Below are 19,227 nucleotides of genomic sequence, written 5' to 3' on the forward strand. Positions count from 1 at the left end.
CCATGTTCTTCTCTTCCTTCAGTTCAACACAGGCAACATTTCTATAAGCACATCTACTCTGGGGAATAATAAGAGCAGATGCCTACCTTTACCTTACAGCTGTAGAGCATAATGGTTGCTCAGGGCTGAACTCGTGAGTGCCAGATGTACACGGTCAATATCTGGTCCACAGCCCAGCTGCTGGCAGGGGCAGGAACAATGACCATGACAACTGAACAGGGAGGTAGGCTTTTCCTTAAGAAAATTACATGGTGAAGCACACAGAGTATCTTGTTCTGATAGGAAAATAAGAACTGGGAGGAAGGAAAGTCATGTGGGCAAAAAAAAATTATCAATAGGGGCTTCAAGAAGGAGCCGTGGTGGCTCAATGATTAACAGCTCAGCTGCTAACCAAAAAGTTGGCGATTCAACACACTCAGTGGCTCTGTGGGAGTAAGACCGTAAAGATTACAGCCAAGAAAACCCTACGGGGCAGTTCTACGAATCGCTACGATTCGGAATTGACTTAATGACACCTAACAACAAGGACTTCAGGATGAGTGTTCACAATAGAAGAAAATGGGTGTTTAAAAACTGGATAGGACCCTCTGTTTAAGGAAATCAAGAATAATAACAAAGGTCTTCAAACATTAGCTGATTGAAGAAAGCCTGTGGTTGGCTCCTCAAGGGAGAGAATCAACTGAGACTTTGGGATGGGGGACTGGAGGCATTGAATGTTGACCTTTTTTTTTTTTTTTTTAAATAATTTTAATTGAGCTTTAAGTGAACGTTTACAAAACGTTGACCTTTTGAGCTCTACTGGTAGGAAGGTGGAAACCCTGGTGGCGTAGTGATTAAGAGCTATGGCTGCTAACCAAAAGGTCGGCACTTCAAATCCACCAGGTGCTCCTTAGAAACCCTGTGGGGCAGTTCTACTCTGTCCAATAGGGTCACAATGAGTCAGAACTGACTCGACAGCAGTGGGTTTGGTTTTGGTTTTTGGGTAGGAAGGCTATTTTTCAGGAACATAGCTAGGATATCATGTGAGCGTGCCAACCAACACCCCCTCATGTGGATTTGTATGAGAATAAATGACAGCGGTGGGGAGACTCAAAAAACATGTCTAAATGCTCTGCAGTTATGAGGAGGAAATGGAAGCACTTGGGAAGAGAGGGGCCCAAGGGGTTGTTTCTTTTTCTGAAGTGAGGGTTAGAGCCTTGGGAACAGTCAGTTCCATAATTGGTACTGAAGAAAAGGACTTGGCTGTTTGATGAAAGCTCATATACTAAGATAACATATAAAACAAAATAGCATTTTGGCACATTGGGGGAAAATATATATACACCATAGCATTAATAGTGCTTTTCTTTAAAATTTCGGGTCATTCTTATATTTTCTTTTTGGATTTCTGAATTTTTTACAGCTTCTAAATAAATATGTATAATCGAAAATGTTTTATAAGGAAACACAATAAAAAGATTATATATTCATATATAAAAAAATTTGAGTATCTCGTAAGGATTGGGAAACACGTTTGCCTGGAAACTAGATGATCACATAATGAAGCCTCTGAACTGAGTATCAAGTTAAAACATGTCCAGATAAAGTTGTTCAACTGGTAGCTGTAGAAGGTATCAGCGATCGTACTGAAAGAATAACAACAATTATAGAAAGGTCCAGGATTTCAAACAAGAAATAACTGAGATGATGTTTTAAGATACACTACAGAGAGTCTCAGGTGCCTATTTTTCAAAGCACAGAGGGCAGGTATCAAAGTTAGCTAGAGATTTTAGGCCAGGGACAAAACCAGCCTCTGGAAACCCCTGGGACTTTGTGAGACAGGACTTTCAACTAAAATATTGTTCAAAAGGAATAGCCCAGGTAAGAGAGGAGGCGCAGGAATCCTGGGTGTGCATTGAAAAGTCATAATCCTGCGTGGAACACCAGGGCAATAGACACGGTACCATTGGGAGATAGGCCATGCACCGCCTGGTAAGTTATGGCAAATGAATGATGCTGATCACAAAAGTGGGGGGGAAGACAGAAATAATCAGGGCGTTGTCAACTACCTAGGTATTTGCTGGAAGTCTCAGCTTAAAACTAGAATCTCTGATACATTTTCCCTTGACTGGCTGATAATTTCACCTCACAGAAAGCTGAGCTCGGGGAAAGGAGAGACCAGACAAGGGATGGAGAGGTCTGGCTGGTAAATCAGGAACACTGTGAACTTGGAAGAAAGCATTCAAAGAGAAGTTGACTGTAGTCAGATTTGAACTTGAATGTTTAAAAGGACTGATTTTAAAAGTTCAAAGAAAATATATGCATGACGTGAAACTCAAAAGCAAAGATGCTTCAAGAGGAATGGGAGGGCTTTCAAACATGAAATTCTAACCATACAATTGCAAATTATTCCAGGAGATGAAAACTTGGAGGCATCTCAAGGCACTGATGTGATCCCCCAGGGAGCAGCCTAATGGGCTCAAATTTTTAAAGGGCAGGTACAAAAAAGATCATGAGAAGGGCCCATAACAAAGAACGTAACACGGGCCACAGCAGTTCAAGAAGGCTAAAGATCGGAATGAGCTTAAACTTGCAAAAATGCTAAAGACCAAAAAAAGGCTGTTTTAAAGTTATGTTTGAAATAAGAAGAACAAGAAAGGCATAGACCTGCTGTTTGGGGTGGATGGTGGTTCACAGCCAATAAGAAGAAAGGTGAGAATAATCTTCAGACTGGAAGGGAAGAACAAACCTTAAGGAGAGGGAAATGGTCAAGGGACTGAAATTTAGGGACCAAATGACTACTCTCAACAGGCTTGTCTCACTCCAGGGTCCAGAGCGAATTAACGGTCAAAACATAATCAGTAGAAGGGAACGTTTTGGAATTAGAAGTGGTGGTTGCATAGATTGTAAATGCCACTGAATTATTCACTTTAAAATGGTTAATTTTATGAATTTCACCTCAACAATTTATTAATTTTTAATGCAATCAAAAACCTTTGAGAGATCCTGATGAATGTGGGGTCAAGGTTCACTCAAGGCCAAACAAGGCACATGTACCCGATTTTCAAAAAGAAGACAGCAATGAACTTTGCAGGCTGTCTGGAAAATTCTAAACAGAGGCTCTAGGGAGAGTGCTAAACGAAAATTTTATGAGCACTTAGGAAAGAGAATGAGATACTGAGCAGGAGCTCCTCCAGGAGAAGCCTGCTAAGAATAAATAATAGCAGAAATAATGGGGTAATTGAAGGAAGTATTTGGATGGGAGGGTGTGGAAGATGTTTCAATATGGCATCTGACAAGTTCCTCCTGATACCTTGTGGATGTGATAGAGAAACGTGGGCCAAGTGACAGTCTAGACATGAGGATTCATGACTGTCTGAGTGACGACAATCATGGAATCGCTGCATTTATATCAACCAGGAAACGTCTCCTTAGTGGACTTGGAACATTAAATGAGGTAGTAGCTTTAGAAAAGGAAAATTTAAAATCTGTGACAAGAGGAGTAGGTTAAAAATTTAAAAAACCAAGTGTGCAGGCTTAAAAAACAATATGCAAGGGGACAACCCTATAAATACTTCAAGAGGCATGACATAGAACACTGAATGACATTTTCTATGTGGTCCCCCAAAACAAGGTCGGAAGGTACAGACAGATATGTGCTTAATAAACTTCCAGAGTTAGAGCTCTCTGAAGATGGTATAGGATGACCCGAAGCTATGGCACTCGGGGTCAATGAGATGTCCAAGCAGAGGCCAGTGGACATTTGTCAGGGATGAGTATTCAATGAGATGACCCTTAAGGTCTCATATTAGTTTCCTATCACTGCTGTAACAAATTAGCACAAACTTAGTGGTAAAATCAAGTCCTAAAAGGTACTGGCAGGGCTGCGTTCCTTCTGAAGGATCTTGGGGAGAATCGATTTCCTTGCCTCTTCTAGCTTCTAGAGACCGCCAGCATTCCTTGGCTCGTGGCCCCTGCCTTGCCTCACTCCAAGCTCTGCTTCCTACATCACATCTCCTTCTCTGAGTCTAACCCATCTTTCTTTTATGAAGACCCTTGTGATTACCTTGGGCTCACCCAGATAATCCAGGATAATTTTCCCATCTCAAGATCCTTAACTTAATCAAATCTGCGAAGTCCCTTTTGCTATGGACCCACTGCTGTTGAGTTGATTTCTACTCATAGTGACCCTACAGGACAGAGTAGAACTGCCCTATAGGGTTTCTAAGGCTGTAAACCTTTACACAAGCAGACTGCCACATCTTTCTCTTGAGGAGTGGCTGGTGGGTTTGAACTGCAGTGGAGTGCTTAACCACTGCACCATCAGGCCTCCTCCTTTGCTCTGGAAGGTAATATACTCACAGCCTCCAAGGACTAGGGGATGGATAAATTTGGGGACAGGGCATTATTTTGTCTCAGAGATTGAACAGATTCTGCACTGGGAGGAAGGCAGGGACTGAAGAGTCCCTGTTCTCATCAGTAACAAAAGGCCCTGAGATACACTGTCCCCAAATTTTAAAATCTACACTATAAAAATCATTCTTTTAAAGATATTAGCCAAGTTGAAAATGTCAACTTGGGTACCAGCTTAATGCAGTTAATTATAAACACTGAACAGATACTAATCTTTTTCAAAAACTCTCATGTTACCCCAGCAATTAAATATTAACTTTTTATTAGCCTGTAAAGTTTATTTCCTTATAAACTCCTGTTTACAGGCTTACCTAGCTGTTTAAATAGAGCCACATACATTACCACTCAACCAGGTGGCTAAGAGTTTATGATTACCTAGAGCTTTCCAGAACTGGGCTATAGCTGTAAGAGAAATGAATGAAATGCTGTGACAAAGTCATGATTGTAATACAGGTATCCAGACCTTGGAGCCATGCTGGAGTAGTGGTTAAACATTTGGCTGCTAACCAAAAAGTCGGCAGTTCGAATCCACCAGCCACTCCTTGGAAACCCTATGAGACAGCTCTACTCTGTCCTATCGGGTCACTATGAGTTGGAATCCACTCGATGGCAACAGGTTCTGGGTTTATCCAGGCCTTATTATCATCTCTTCCATTTCTACTCACAGTTAATCACTATCAATTTTCATTGTCTCTCACGACCTACCCCCAAACTCAACCACAAGTTAGTCTTTCAAACAGTATTCCCTTTATATTTTCTTCGAAATTTAGCCCCGAATGAGAATTTTTTTTTTTAAATATCTGGATTTAGAAAATAATTTTTCCCTTTATTTCAAATCAAGAGAATAACTTTCTCTCAAGAATCCATGCTCATTATAATCAAATGTGATCACATCCATAAATAACACTTTTGTTCAACAGTTTCAACTCCTCATAGATTAAGTTTTTTTTTTTACAGAACTGCTAACAAGAAATAAAACTGACTGAACAGAAAGAATTAAGAACAGCAAAATGATGAAAGAATGAGTAACTAAGGGAGAAAAAAAATTCCTCCACCAGATTACAGTCTGCCTGAGGGGAAGTGACTATTTCTCATTGTGGTTTCTCCTACCATCCAACAGAGGCCTGGCAACCCATGGGTATTTAAACTGAGAGCTGGGGAAGAGGCTAGGGGTGGTACCTGAGTTTACTCCCCCCGCCCCGGCTCCCGGTCACATTCCCAGAACCTGACAGTGACCTGCCTGGAAGGCACTTAAAGGACTGTTGAACAATGAGTTTTCATTAGCAAAACTATGACACAGGATGAGCTATGGGCAAGCACTCGTGGTCCAGTGGTAGAACACTCCAGTGCACCCGTCTGTCAGTGGAGGCTTGCGTGTTGCTATGTGCTGAACAGGTTTCAATGGGGCTTCCAGACTAAGACAGGCTAGGAAGAAAGGCCTGGCAATCTACTTCTGAAAATCTGCCAGTGAAACTGTATGGATCACAAAGGTCAGATCCGCAACTGATCATGGGGATGGTGCAGTGTTTCATTCCACTGTGCACGGGGTCGCCATTAGTTGGGGACCAGCTCAAGGGAAGCTAACAACAACGTGATACACAAGACAAAGGGAGAAACAGAAAGTTGGTCTTACCTTACTATCCTTGTCTGGTTTCATGGCTGAGCTGTTCCCACAAGCTGATGAAACACTGTCAGGAGATGTGGGAAGTCCAGGGAGAATGGTCACTGTCCTGCCACTGGGCTCGGCCTCCAGAGAAGCAGTGGTGATGCCTGGGGAGGTCAGTGAAGCAGCTGCGGCACAGGCCAGGGGCACACTGGCTCGGCTGATACTGACGGCAGCAACATGGGCACTGGGGCCTGCCATTGAAGGCTGAAGTTGCTGGGAGGCCAAGGGATGGTGGGGCAGGCCCACAGATGCGGGGCCCAGGCAGGTAGCGTTCTGCACCTGGATGGGCGTCACAGCTGCTGTAGGACGTTCTTGGTTGTGTGCTGCAACTAGGAGACGGCAGGAGGGGCAGAGAGCAAAATTCAATTTTCTAATAAATGCTACTCACCAATACCTGAGTCACTGCATGGCATCAGCTCATCATAAAAGGCTGCTATTGCATTTATTACAATAAAAAATGGATGTATGGTGGTTTAAAAGCACTTAATCTCAGCTGGGTCCCTAGATACTATTCTCCTTCCAGATTCGACCCTGAGTCTGTTGAGTGCCTGGGAGCTCAGCTATATGCCTGAGGCCCTTGAGGCAGGGAAAAAGACTTTCTACAGCATTGGAGACACTGCCCGTTTCTGATGGTACCTAACCGTGTCAAACCAGGTCCGCCTCAGTTCTCTTTATGTTCTCCTTTTTTTATTAGCTATTTTCCTTCTTTTTTTTTTCTGATAGAATTCATAAGCCTTTAGTGTGTCTCACAATTGTTATCTAAGACATTGGATATGTGTTTAAGCTCCCACTGGGTTGAAAATAGCCTTGTGACTAAGTTCATCAATAATAGTCAGTGCCCTGGTTAGCACAGTATCACACAGTACCCACGCAGCTAATAGTGGTAAGATTTGAGATCGTATGATCTCAATTCCAGAGGTCACATCCTCAAGTACTATTGACATTCTTTGGACCAGCCTAATTTCTTTCAGGCTTCTGATCCGTAGATCTGGCTTGAGTTAACGAGCAGGGCGGTATTAGCCCAGATAAACTGTATGAAGTGCCGCTGAGTAGACTGTCAGCTTCTATTTCCTAATGTTATTCGTCATTTTAATGTTACATCTGCTTTCCTAAACATCTGTCACGGAAGATGGGATAGCAGGCAGGCAAGCCCTTCTCCTGACACGTTCCAGCCCGCTATCCTCCTCACCTGTCCTCACAGCATTGCGCGCCTGGTTGACGGTCATCTGCCCAGCCATGTGCAGCAAGGCCTTGGCCTGAGGACTCGTCTGGATGTGAGCTGCCGACACCACAGCTGTGGGGACGACACTGGAACTCCCGGCCACACCGTTTCCCTGGAGCTTCTGGGTAGGCGCTCCTGCTGTGGAAGGACTGACCATGGTCACCCCCCGACTTGTCTGGCCAGCAGTAGACATGGGGATTTTAGCTTGGGAAGCATTTGTCACTGCCCTGTCAAGACAGAAATACAGACGGAAAGCCCAATTCATCAGCAAAATGGGAGACAGAACAATTAAATGCAAGACAAATAATGACTCAGAGCGTTAGAGACAGAACATTTGAAAAAAAATGAATGAAATTATTTTTATGAAGTTTAAGAATAGCAAATTCAAAGTAATGATGGCACTGCGGCACAGAAAGGTCTTGAAATGTTTTCTGAGTCACCCAAGAATCACACGTCATACTCTGCTCAAGAATATAGTTACTGAGTTTAGCTTTCCATACCAAGGCCAAGTATCTCTGACTTTCAAGGCCCTGGATTCTCTTGTTTCACCTACAGACGAAATTAGATTTGTTATAAAGTCCACATTTCTAGAGCTTCCCTTGTGCTTTCTTCACTTCTGCTTACTTGGTCCTACACACAAAGACACACATACATATACACACACTCTTGGAATCTTCTTTCTAGCTTTTCTTGACCTATGTTAATCTCATTTACATTTCAAGATCCAGCACAAGTCTCATCATTTCAAGATAGCTTTTCCTAAGGCTCCCTGAGTTTGCTTTCAGCTACTAACTGAAAAGTTGGCAATTCAAACACACCCAGCAGCACCGTGGAAAAAAGGCCTGGTGATCCGCTTTCATAAAAACTATAGCCCAGAAAACCCTACAGAGTTCAGTTCTACTCTACGACACATGGGGTCACCAGGAGTTGGAATCAACTCAATGGCTATGGGTTTGGATTTTTTGGGTTTTACCTACAGCTAAGACCAAAGACATTCTATTTCTACTCTATCTCATGTGGGTTTCTTTCTTCTTTCTGTTTCTATGTTCCACATATCATTTATACTTTGGTCCTTGATTACAAAATGTAGTGTATTATCTTTTAGTAAATTACTTATGAAATACTGGTGGCTTGGTAAAAATATAAGTTCCTGGAAGGCAGCACCAGGGTGAAGATGGCTCTTTTCTATTCCTCCAGTATTTGCCCAGTTATAGGTGTATAGCAAATGCTAAACAAATATTCGTTGCTTGAGTTTAATTATTCTTGGTGTAGTTTTGTAAAATATATTTTTTGATATTCCAAATCATTTGAACTATAATTTGGCATAGAGTAACTTTCTACTAAATGGAATACTTAATTAACCTGAGCATCCTTATTCTTTACTATGATGAATATCAGAGAATTTACTGGAAATACGCCTCTCTCCAGAGGCAAACAAGCAGTGAGAATTTTAATAATTCATTTTTGAATCTTATGAATATGTTTTCCTTCATTAACTTCATTTTTGTTGTTGTTTTTTGGTTTATTTCCCTCAGGGTTTTTTTTTTTTTTTGCACCAGGGAAGGTCTAACTGCCAATTTCTGGATGGGCTGGTTCCTGAATGTAGAACTTACCATAGACAGCAAAGTAGGTTTATATTGAATAAAAATCTGCAAGTCAAATTAAAGCTAACATTCTGTCACCATCTGCAACAATAGGGATTTTCATTTGATTAGGCTGCTGGCCAACCCATAAATCAAGGCCAACAGCTGACAAACATGTCAGTTCATTAAGCCAGTTGTTTAAAATCAGGGGGTTTGAGGAATGATTTAACACAGTTAAACCTGGACCATTTGTTGAGTGCCCCAGTGGTCAAAAACTAGAGACCTCTCCAAGTTGATGCCATTGTAAGTCATTTCATTCAGTCTCCAAGGCTACTTTCCTCGGTGACCAGAGGGTGGACTACCTTTAGATAAAGTAAGTTTTGTGTATCTAAAGCTCTTACCTCTTACCATCTATAACAAGGCTCTGAACCTCAGTACTACTGACATTTTGGGCTGAATAATTATTTTTGTGGGGGACTGTCCTGTGCATTTTAAGATGTTAGCAGCATCCCTGGCTTCTACCCACTAGAAGCCAGTAGAGTCTTCTCCCCTCCCCAAATTGTGACAACCATTTCCCAGACTTGCCAAGTGTCCTCCGGGAAGCAAAATCGTACTCAGCTGAGCAGAAATCTTATTTCTGATCATATTCTAGAAATTACCAGGACCCTAGAAATTAATTGCAAGCTATACTATATAGCCAGATCACATGCGTTTGAACACTTCTCAGGCAAGCTCTCTCTGTGCCTCAACTTCCCCATCTACTAAAAATAGCACCTATATCCATAAGTCATTTAAGACTAAGAGTTAATATGTGCAATGCATTTGGAAATCTGCCTCCACAGTATGTAGTAAGCACTACATACACATATAAGTTCTAATAATATAGCTTTTGTTTATATTAAACACTATGCTCTTTATTTTCTGCCCAAAAGATGTTGTAGTTGAGTCACATACAAATTAAAGCAAATAACTTAAAACCTACTATATTTGTTGATGGAAATCTACAATTTCACATATATCCATGTGAAAAGTCAGCTAAAAATTTTAGAGTTAGAAGTGATTTTAGCAGACAGAAATATGGACTTAAAAACCTGTGGATATGTAACAGAGGCAATTATAATGTGAGACGGAATCTGGACAGGCTGAAAACCATGGAAAAGAACAAAGCTTCTCTGTTCGGAGTTTAGTAAACCATTTATTCAAAACCATACCTTGTGACTGGTGCCACATAATTGCCAGGGAAAACCCCAATCTTGCTGGTATGCATTGATGTCCCTTTGAACCAGCCATCCTGGCAGCGTTCAAATACTAAAAACATCTCCCCTTTTCTCAGCTCCAGTTCATCCTCTTTCCGGGGAGTGTAAGGATATATAGCGACATATCTAGAAGAGAAAAGAATATCTGATTTCAGGCTGAGCAACAGACAAACCCCAAGATGCTCGAAAATTTTCCTTGGTCCAAAGTCTTCCTATTTCCTACAAATGTAGACAGAAAGTATAACCCTTTAACCTGTAAATAGCATTGGTGATTCTCCATTGAAGGTTTTGGCAGGCTACATTTAAAAGCAGAATGCTTTGTGATTAAGAACTGCTGGGCCTGGTCCTCCCAGTGTCAAAGTGACTAGCCCACCAAATGGTATTCAAGTGGTGTGGAAGAATTAATACAGCTTCTGAGAGTGCCTAACTTGCTCCTGGAGATTAGATACCCACTGGGAAAACTGGGCTCTTCAAATGGCACTTGTTAGGCTTGGGAAGTAGCCCCAAATGAGGACATATGGTATAAAATCCCACTGGGAAGCACAGCAAGCTGTCTTCCACACACGCACCAAACCTAGAGGCTTGGGCTACCCCTACTTTGTGTGCTCGACCAGGAAAGATACTGAATTTGAAGAAGTCAAAGGAAAAGAGGGTCTAGATCATGGAGAGTGCAAAACCACCCCAAAATACCCAAGTACATGTGGAAACCTGGCAGGCAACACTCACCTAAAGTTTCTACCAGTTGCTGCTCTGAGCAGTTCAAGGTATAAACCCACACAATGAAGGACCCACAAAAATTCAGCTGTATTTTCTGCCATTAGTAAACTCTGAACAAGATAATTCAATTTTTCTGGATACTAATTGCTAGGGACTTAGAGCTTTCCACGTGCGTACTCCAACTAGATCTGATTTGTGTGCAATACCTTCCTATTCTTAAGTATTCTAATATAGGGAATGACAATGAAGGTGAAAAGCTCGAACAGTAGCTGGACAAAGAGGCAGTTCTAAACACATACAATATTGTGGGGAAGCACACAGCTCTGCTTCCCTACACTATGAAAGGCCTTTGCTCAGCAGGATGGCTGCCTAGCAAGCTCATGTATTAAACCCATTTTGTTTCAGCCGTTTCCTAATTATATGCATGGCTGGGTGGAAGTTTGCAGAACACAAACCACTTGGCGGGCCATAAGCCTGTCACCAGCTCTGATCAGAAAGGTGTTTCTCGACCTCTGGTGCTTGGGCTGAGTTTTAAAGGAACTCTTGAGCAGTCATAAACGACTCCCTCACTTACACACTGGGGCGAGTCTGGGGCCGTAAATGTGCAATCTGGTCAGTGGACCCTGCAGCGGGTCTCGGTCCCATTCCGGATGCGGCAGCTCCTGGCGGTGTGGAGGCCACAGCAGCAGCCAGGAGAGGCGGTGGGGGGAGAGGCGGGTTCATGGTCTGGAATAGGAAGAAATAAAGAAATAAAGAGGCGGTAAAAAGGAACAAAAAGGTTTATTTATATCTTCTCTTTAAGGTGAGAGGGAAAAGGAACCAGAAATCCATGGAAAACGACTTCAGTGGAATTCCCACAGAGCAGAACCAGCAGGCTACCTCCTACGAAAGCTCCCTTTTTTATTCATCTCTTGTTCTACTTTAAAACCTTACAGCCATAGCCACCTTTCCGACAAGCAGGTAAGTAATCACCCTTGGGAGGAGGAATAGAGAAAAATGAAACAGTTGCATGTAATTTTAAGATTACTAGCACTTTGAAGGACAGACTTGAACAAGAATTCCAATGTCTTTCCAAGGGGCAGCTAGCATGTCACACCGCTTGCTAGGAATTAATTTGTGATCATTTCTGTAACCTGAGACTTAAACGCAACCCAAAACAAGCTAGCTGCAGTGGATCTCAAATCATTCCTTCAGAAGAAAATGTCCTTTGATGCCTGGTCTCCAAAAAGACCAAACAATAGCAAGCCACAGTCACCGGGCTATTGTTACTACTTTTGCATATTCTTTTCTTCACTTCGCCAGCTTTTGAAATTTAGTCCTATCAAGGCTGGTAATCTTTAACAAGTACACCAGTGAAAAGCTGCTGGTTTCTTTATGGGCCTAGCCTAATGGGGTTCTGCCTACAGGATTCCATGTCTTTTGAAAATCCATGGAGCAATTGTTACCTTCTGATCGATAAACCCCAGATAACTCTTGAGGGTCTGATACTGAAACTCCTGGGAAAACAGGCGCACAAAGACTGCCCAAGCCCCCTACCTTGCCCTCCCAAAACCCTTAAGCCACGAGATGTAAACACTGAATCCAAAGAGAACTAAGGAGAATGAACAAGGAAAGCATAAATAGGCTCGACACATCAGCGTATTAACAAGAAAAATCCAGTGATTTCTAAATATAGTTCATAAGAGTCATTTCTATTTTTTGGAATAAAAATATGCACCTCATCAAACATTTACTTCGTCTGCCTGTTAATGCACATAGCTCTAGAAACATAATAAACTGAGTGGGAAAAAAAATTCAAATTTCTAAATATATGTTGCAACTGTTTCACACGTTTTTTTAATTTTTGCTAAAGTGGCTTTCAGTAAGGAGTTTGCCGCTGAAGTTGTGGCAGGACATTTGGCGAAGAAATAAATCAGGTGCAAAGCTGCTTACAAAGTGCTAACGTGGACAAGGCAGAGGTCAGTTCCAAAAGTGAGAACCTTCATGAAAAAGTCGGCCACGGCCTCCATACAGAACATGACAGCATTAGGATTCGCTTCAGCTCTAGAATTTGCAGGGACCGCTATGAGTCAGAATTGACTCGATGGCACCAAAACCTTTAACTAGGAGAAGGTCAAGCATGCATTCTATTTGGCCTCCTTTTGGTGGCAAAGTAGAGGGAAATAAAGATCACCTGGGTACCCGCAGTCAGCAAGTGTGGCCTGGGTGGTTTATGGGTTGTAATACATCAGTGGCTTGACAGGTAAGAAAACAAGTCTACGCTGTACATACAGGGACACACAGAGATACTGTAAAATTACCACTTAGCTGATCTTGATTGAAATCTTTCTAAAAGCTCAAATCTCAAAACGGCATGGCTTGGGGAAAGGAAGAGCATAAATAAGTGTACAAGAAAAACCAAACCACCAAACCCATTGCTGTCGAGTCAACTTTGACGCGTAGCAACACAACAGGACAGAGTAGAACTGCCCCACGGAGTTTCCAAGGAGCAACTGGTGGATTCGAACTGCCAGCCTTTTGGTTAACAGCCGTAGCCCTTACCCAGTATGCCACCAGGGTTTCCAGTGTACAACAAGGAGGGCAGAAATGAGCCTGACAATAATCACAGCTAGGAAGGACTGAAAATAGAATTCAAGGCACAGAATCAAAAAGCCCCATTTCACACTCAAAGCAAAATTTGGTTTTCAAGAGGAAAGGATATTAAAACTGCCAATTATATCTTGGAAACCCTGGTGGGGTAGTGGTTAAGAGCTACAGCTGCTAACCAAGAGGCAGGCAGTTCGAATCCACTAGGCGCTCCTTGGAAACCCTATGGGGCAATTCTACTCTGTCCTATAGGGTCACTGTGAGTTGGAATGCACTCGATGGCAACAGGTTTGGTTTTTTGTTTGTTTGTATTATATCTTAGCTTTATTAGAACAAAAAAAAAAATTTTTTTTTTTATTAGAACAGAAGGAGTACTTAGTTGCCTCGAAGAAGAAAAAGGAAATGACCTTTCTGTGTGTAAAGAAAGGTCACCCCTTATAATTCAAAAAGACAGCAAATGTTCCATGTACATTATTTTTGCAAAGAGTAACAATTAGTAGGCATTTGCAATGTGGCAAGGATATTCTGAAAGATCCCAAAGGTTGTGCCTGAGACAAAATATAGTTGTCTTTTTTCTGATCGAAGCATGTTGTTGTTGATGTTGCTATGTACTGCCGAGTTGGTTCTAACTCACAGCAACCCCACTCGAGAGTAGAACTGCCCCACAGGGTTTTCTAGCAGATTGCCCTGTCTTTCTCCCACAGAGCTGGTGGGTGGGTTCGAACCACCAACCTTTCAGTTAGCAGCCCAGGCCATCACACCTCCAGGGCTCCTCTGACTGAAGCATACCAAAAATCAAAAACCAAACCCGTTCCCATCGAGCCGATTTCGACTCATCGCGACCCTGCAGGACAGAAAAGAACTGCCCCATAGGGTTTCCAAGGAGCACCTGGTGGATTCGAATTGCTGACTTCTTGGTTAGCAGCCATAGCTCACCATAGCTCTTAATCACTGCACTACCAAGGTTCCTGGTCTTAAAAAAACTGGGCGGATTTTTCCCAAATGCAGGGTTAAGGATCTTTTGGGAAGTATGTCTATGTGCATTTGCGTGTGCGTGTGTACTTGTGTGTATAAAAGCACAAGGGAAAAGACCACGAGAGAAAGCCTGATTCAAATCAGATTTCTAGATGCTGCTCGGCCCTGTGCGGTTGGTAAAATGACAGGGCTCTGGTGAGTCCCGGGCTGTGACTGGTTAGGAAGTACTGTGGGTTATTCTATAAACAACTAAACTGAAATAATCTGGTGACACAGAAGTTCAAAAGGTAATCCACCTAGGGTACTGTGCTTCAGGCAATCTGCTATCCTGCAAGACCTGAAATTTCTACAGAGCAAACCACAGCCCTGCATTCACCCGCAGCTGACCTGGAGACCTGCCTCTTATTTCACAGTCTGGGCCAGTCCAGGCACCATAAGCTAAGATGCACTTCTCATCAGCAGCAAAAATATCCATGGGCCTGGCAGAAATGTCACATTTTGTTAACAATATTTTATTAACTTAATATTGTTTAGAACTCAATACTTTACTAAATGCCATTTTCACTAGTGTAAAAAAAAAAAAAAAAGATGCTGTTGAGTTGCTTCCGACTCACGCGGACCCCATGTATATCAGAGTAGAACTGCTCCATAGGGTTTTCAATGGCTGTAAACTTTACGGGAGTAGATCACCAAATCTTTATTCTGTGGCACCCCTGGGTGGAATAGAACCATCTGCGCCACTCAGGGACTTCTTTTCACCAGAAAAGAAACCAAAACCAAACCTGTTGCTGTCGAGTCCATTTTGACTCACAGTGACCTAATAGGACAGAGCAGAGCTGTCCCATAGGGTTTCCAAAGGCGCGGCTAGTGGATTTGAACTGCCGACCTTTTGGTTAGCAGCCATAGCTCTTAACTGCTGTGCCACCAGGGCTCCACTTTCACTAGATACTGTGTGCTAAATTAACAGGGGCTTGGAAAGCATTTATCACTTGTAGTTTAACTTTAGGGAAATGCAGCAGGTCTATGTTACCAAAGCAAAATGTCTATAGCTAAGGTCCAGTCCATAGAAATAGAGACACACCAAAATGGATATTATTCTGATATTCATTAAAACCGTGCTTCCTGTTTGTGCTTTCATAGACTCAAGCCTATGAAGCAGGCCACCAGTACACGGTAACAGTCTGAGACTGGTGTGACTATTTCTAAACAATGCCTGTCTTAAAAACAGGATTTACAAGTGACCTGCTAAGGTAAAATATAATACGTTGCCATGCCCAGGTGCTGTTCCCCAGATCCACTGATCTAGAAGTAAGGGGCACCTTTACACTGCAGAAATAGCATGGGCTTTGGGGTGAGAAAAATGTGGGTACCAAGCCTGGCTCAGCCTCCTACAGCAGTCTTCAGCTTCCCCCTTTGTGACAGTGAAGACCCAGGACAGAAGGGTGCTGGATTCCAGGTCACTGACAGGCCACAGTTGCTGTAAACGGTGTGGTGGTAAGGTTGAGTACGTGGGCCTGAGATCTTCCTCTCTAGAACTCTCTTCTCTGCCCGCTGCCTTCCTGTACCAGTCCAGAGACAGCTGGATCTGGCTCTGGCTGAGGGTAAGGGATAAGATCTACTGGGCCTCAAGCTTGGGCCAAGGGCACACATTCAACCAACAGGAAAGGGCTCTTTTCCTGACAGCTGTCCCTTATGTGTTCATTTCCCTCACACACCTCACAAGATGGGAACGTGACTGGTAGGGTGGGCTTGGCTATCTCTGGGTCCCTCAGACAAAAACCATTTAATAGCCCCCAATCCCCTCATCATTTCTTTCCAAAATCTGATCTTCAATCAAGCTGAATTTTTAATACTATACATCACCATCTATAAATGGTCTTTTATATCCTGAACTCAGATATATGTACGCTGGCTGGTAAAGAAGCAGTCCAAGCTACAGCATGTGATGCTCCCTGAAGTCAGCAGTGCTCCCAGTTATGGCAGCACTGCCCTCTGTGTACAGCAGTGTTCCTGCAAGTATTCAAGCATTTTGCTTCATTTTTCATAACAATGAGTGGGAAGTGGAAAAATGGATGTGTTGATACTAGTGATTAAAAATAGTAATAAAGACAAGTGTCAGAACTCAATAAAATTGGGGCAAAGATGGGAAGTAGTGAGTTTTTCCACGCCACTGGATGCTCACTAGACTTAAGTCAGTCAATTGTGGGTACAGCTGTGAAGAAAAAGAAAAAAATAGAGAAAATACAGATATTACATAGAGTTCTCTCTCAGTATCTGGGGGATTGGTTCCAGGACCCCCCTCGGATACCAAAACCCAAGGATGCTCAAGTCCATTACAAAAAATGGTGTATTATTTGCACATAACCGACGCACATCCTCCCGTATACTTTAAATCATCTCTAAACCCCCGTGCCGTCAAGTCGATTCCGACTCATAGCGACCCTACAGAACAGAGTAGAACTGCCCCATAGAATTTCCAAGGAGCACCGGGTGGATCTGAACTGCTGACCCTTCGGTTAGCAGCCGTAGCACTTAACCACTACGCCACCAGGGTTTCCAAATCATCTCTAGGTTACTTATAATACCTAATACAACGTAAATGCTATGTAAATAGCTGTTATACTGTATTGCTTAGGGAATCATGACAAGAAAAAAGTCTGTTTCCTCTCCCCCCGAATACTTCCGATTCATGGTTTGCTGAATCCACAACTCCATGGGTGTGTATGTAGATGTTTAGAAGCTTATGTGTAAAACCCAGTGCCGTCGATGTGTAAAAAGGAAGATGTAATTTTTAAAAATCTCTCTAGGAACGAAATTTCTTTTATAATCTTAGGTTTATTGTTTTACATTTGGATTTGTAAGAAAGTAGGGAGATGCTAAACTAGTAATTGACTTTGTGTAAATGATATAAGGTCTATCTATCTGTAAGATGGAGTTAATAATAGGAAATTATTTATGTAAGCTGCCTTTCCAGTGCCCTGGAGCATAGCAGGCACTTTTCTTTGTATTGCTGGAACCTCGCATTGCAACCAGGAGTCCCTGGGTGAAGGAAACAGTTAAACAGTTGACTACTGGCTGAAAGGCTGGTGGTTCAAACCCCCTCAGAGGCGCCTCAGAAGAAAGACTTGGTGACAGGTCCCAGCCTTGAAAACCCTACGGAGCATTTCTACTCTGCGCACGGTGGGTCGCCATGAGTGGAAACCATTTGGTGGCCACCAACGACAAGAACAGCAGTTTTCAGCCAGAGAGAACAGATCCTCAATAAAGGTTTCATGAGTGAATAAATGCATGAACAAACGTTCTGTGCTCCCACCTCCCGCTTGGAACCATCTGATGTGGACCAAGAAGTCTAGGTTCCTGAGACTTTGGCGTCTGTGGTGTTACACTGTGGACGTCTTTGCCATATCTCACTCAGTGCCACAATTTTTAGAACTCCTGCCAATTCCAAAGATGCTACTTCCACCTCTCAAACTACCAAAGTTGGTGTTCCTATCTCCATGCTTCCAGAGCTCTTCCCTGATCCTACCAACAGCAACAAGTTCTCCAAACCTCCAAGTGGGCTACAATGAGCTAAATATACTAGATATCCTGAGAACCTGACATCGTTTAATTATTTCTTTAAACATACACATATACATATTCTATACGTATGTATGTGTGTGTGTTTATATACATATATTTTTAGATTCACACAAATTAGGTTATAAATATTTAGAAGGCATCCATTTATAAGTTGTCTGTGGGCTGCACCTGGCCTTACTGACCTGGCTACCTTGTGACACCCTGCAACTCAACACCTCTCAGCTGGTACAGATCAGGGATTACTAATCATCTGTCTGATTAAAAAAAAACCTGTCTGATTAAAATTAGGGGGCATTAATTGCCTAGCTCCAAATTTCTCCTGTCATTCTGCAGAAGACACGAGACTAAGATTTTCACCTCCTCTCCCCACAAAATTATTGGAAAGAAAATACAACTATTAACAGTTTGATGGCCAAGTTAGGCATAATACCAGCTTTGTTTGTAATGGTAGATACCTAACATTTTAACTGTTACACGTGAAATGTACAGAACACTGTGCTGATAACTTCATTCTGCACAAAAGATGAGAAAGTCTCAATTGATGAAAAAAATACTAGAAAATAATTTTCATTTCTTATTCTAGTGGTGGAAACCCTGGTGGTGAAGAGCTAACGCATGCTGATTAAAGGTCGGCAGTTCAAATCCACCAGGCGCTCCTTGGGAACTCTATGGGGCAGTTCTACTCTGTCCTATAGGGTCGCTATGAGTTGGAATTGACTCGACGGCAATGGGTTTAGTCTTTTTGGTTTTATTCTAGTGGTGGCATTTATTACCTACCGACATCAGGAAAAGCATGGCTTCTTTTCTGCAAAGCTGCAGCCTATTGCTGTGATCGTGCTCAAAGCCTTGGGAAGTGTTTCAAATTTTAAATAGAACACTTGCTGCAATTAATGTGAGATGCAGAGGGCACACACTACTGAGGTTTTGCCACTTAAACCTAACATATTAAATCTAAAACATTTCCGCCAACCTACCAGGGACTCTGGGATCTAGACCTCTCCAGAGGATGACAGACAGGTCTGTTCATAATTAATTTCTCATTAAATGGAACTGGCATAGTAGACATACTGTTTAATAAACCTCTTATTGTTTAACGTGCAGGCTTCCTTATATAATCCTAGGATAAAATGATTGAATGTACATTATTTTTTGCGTATTCATGCTCTGTTGTGACCTGTCCCATTGATTTGCTCTAGAGTGAGCCGACAAATCAGAGCAACTGGCCATTTCACTATATTGAAATTTTTT

General features: G+C 42.4%; 1 protein-coding gene across 2 annotated transcripts in view; it reads right to left on the minus strand.

Annotated features, from left to right (window-relative positions):
- The window catches only part of SH3RF1 (SH3 domain containing ring finger 1), a 208,915-nt gene that overhangs the window by 17,891 nt on the left and 171,797 nt on the right, over nt 1–19,227 (minus strand). For both annotated transcript variants that reach the window (XM_049864825.1, XM_049864826.1), the window contains exons 7-10: nt 11,411–11,562; nt 10,075–10,245; nt 7,248–7,507; nt 6,026–6,387 (exon numbers count right to left, since the gene is read on the minus strand). In XM_049864825.1, the coding sequence (XP_049720782.1) occupies nt 6,026–6,387; nt 7,248–7,507; nt 10,075–10,245; nt 11,411–11,562 (945 nt within the window). The remainder of the gene's footprint in view (nt 1–6,025; nt 6,388–7,247; nt 7,508–10,074; nt 10,246–11,410; nt 11,563–19,227) is intronic.

Source organism: Elephas maximus, chromosome 21, assembly GCF_024166365.1.
Source record: "Elephas maximus indicus isolate mEleMax1 chromosome 21, mEleMax1 primary haplotype, whole genome shotgun sequence".
NCBI lineage: Eukaryota > Metazoa > Chordata > Mammalia > Proboscidea > Elephantidae > Elephas > Elephas maximus.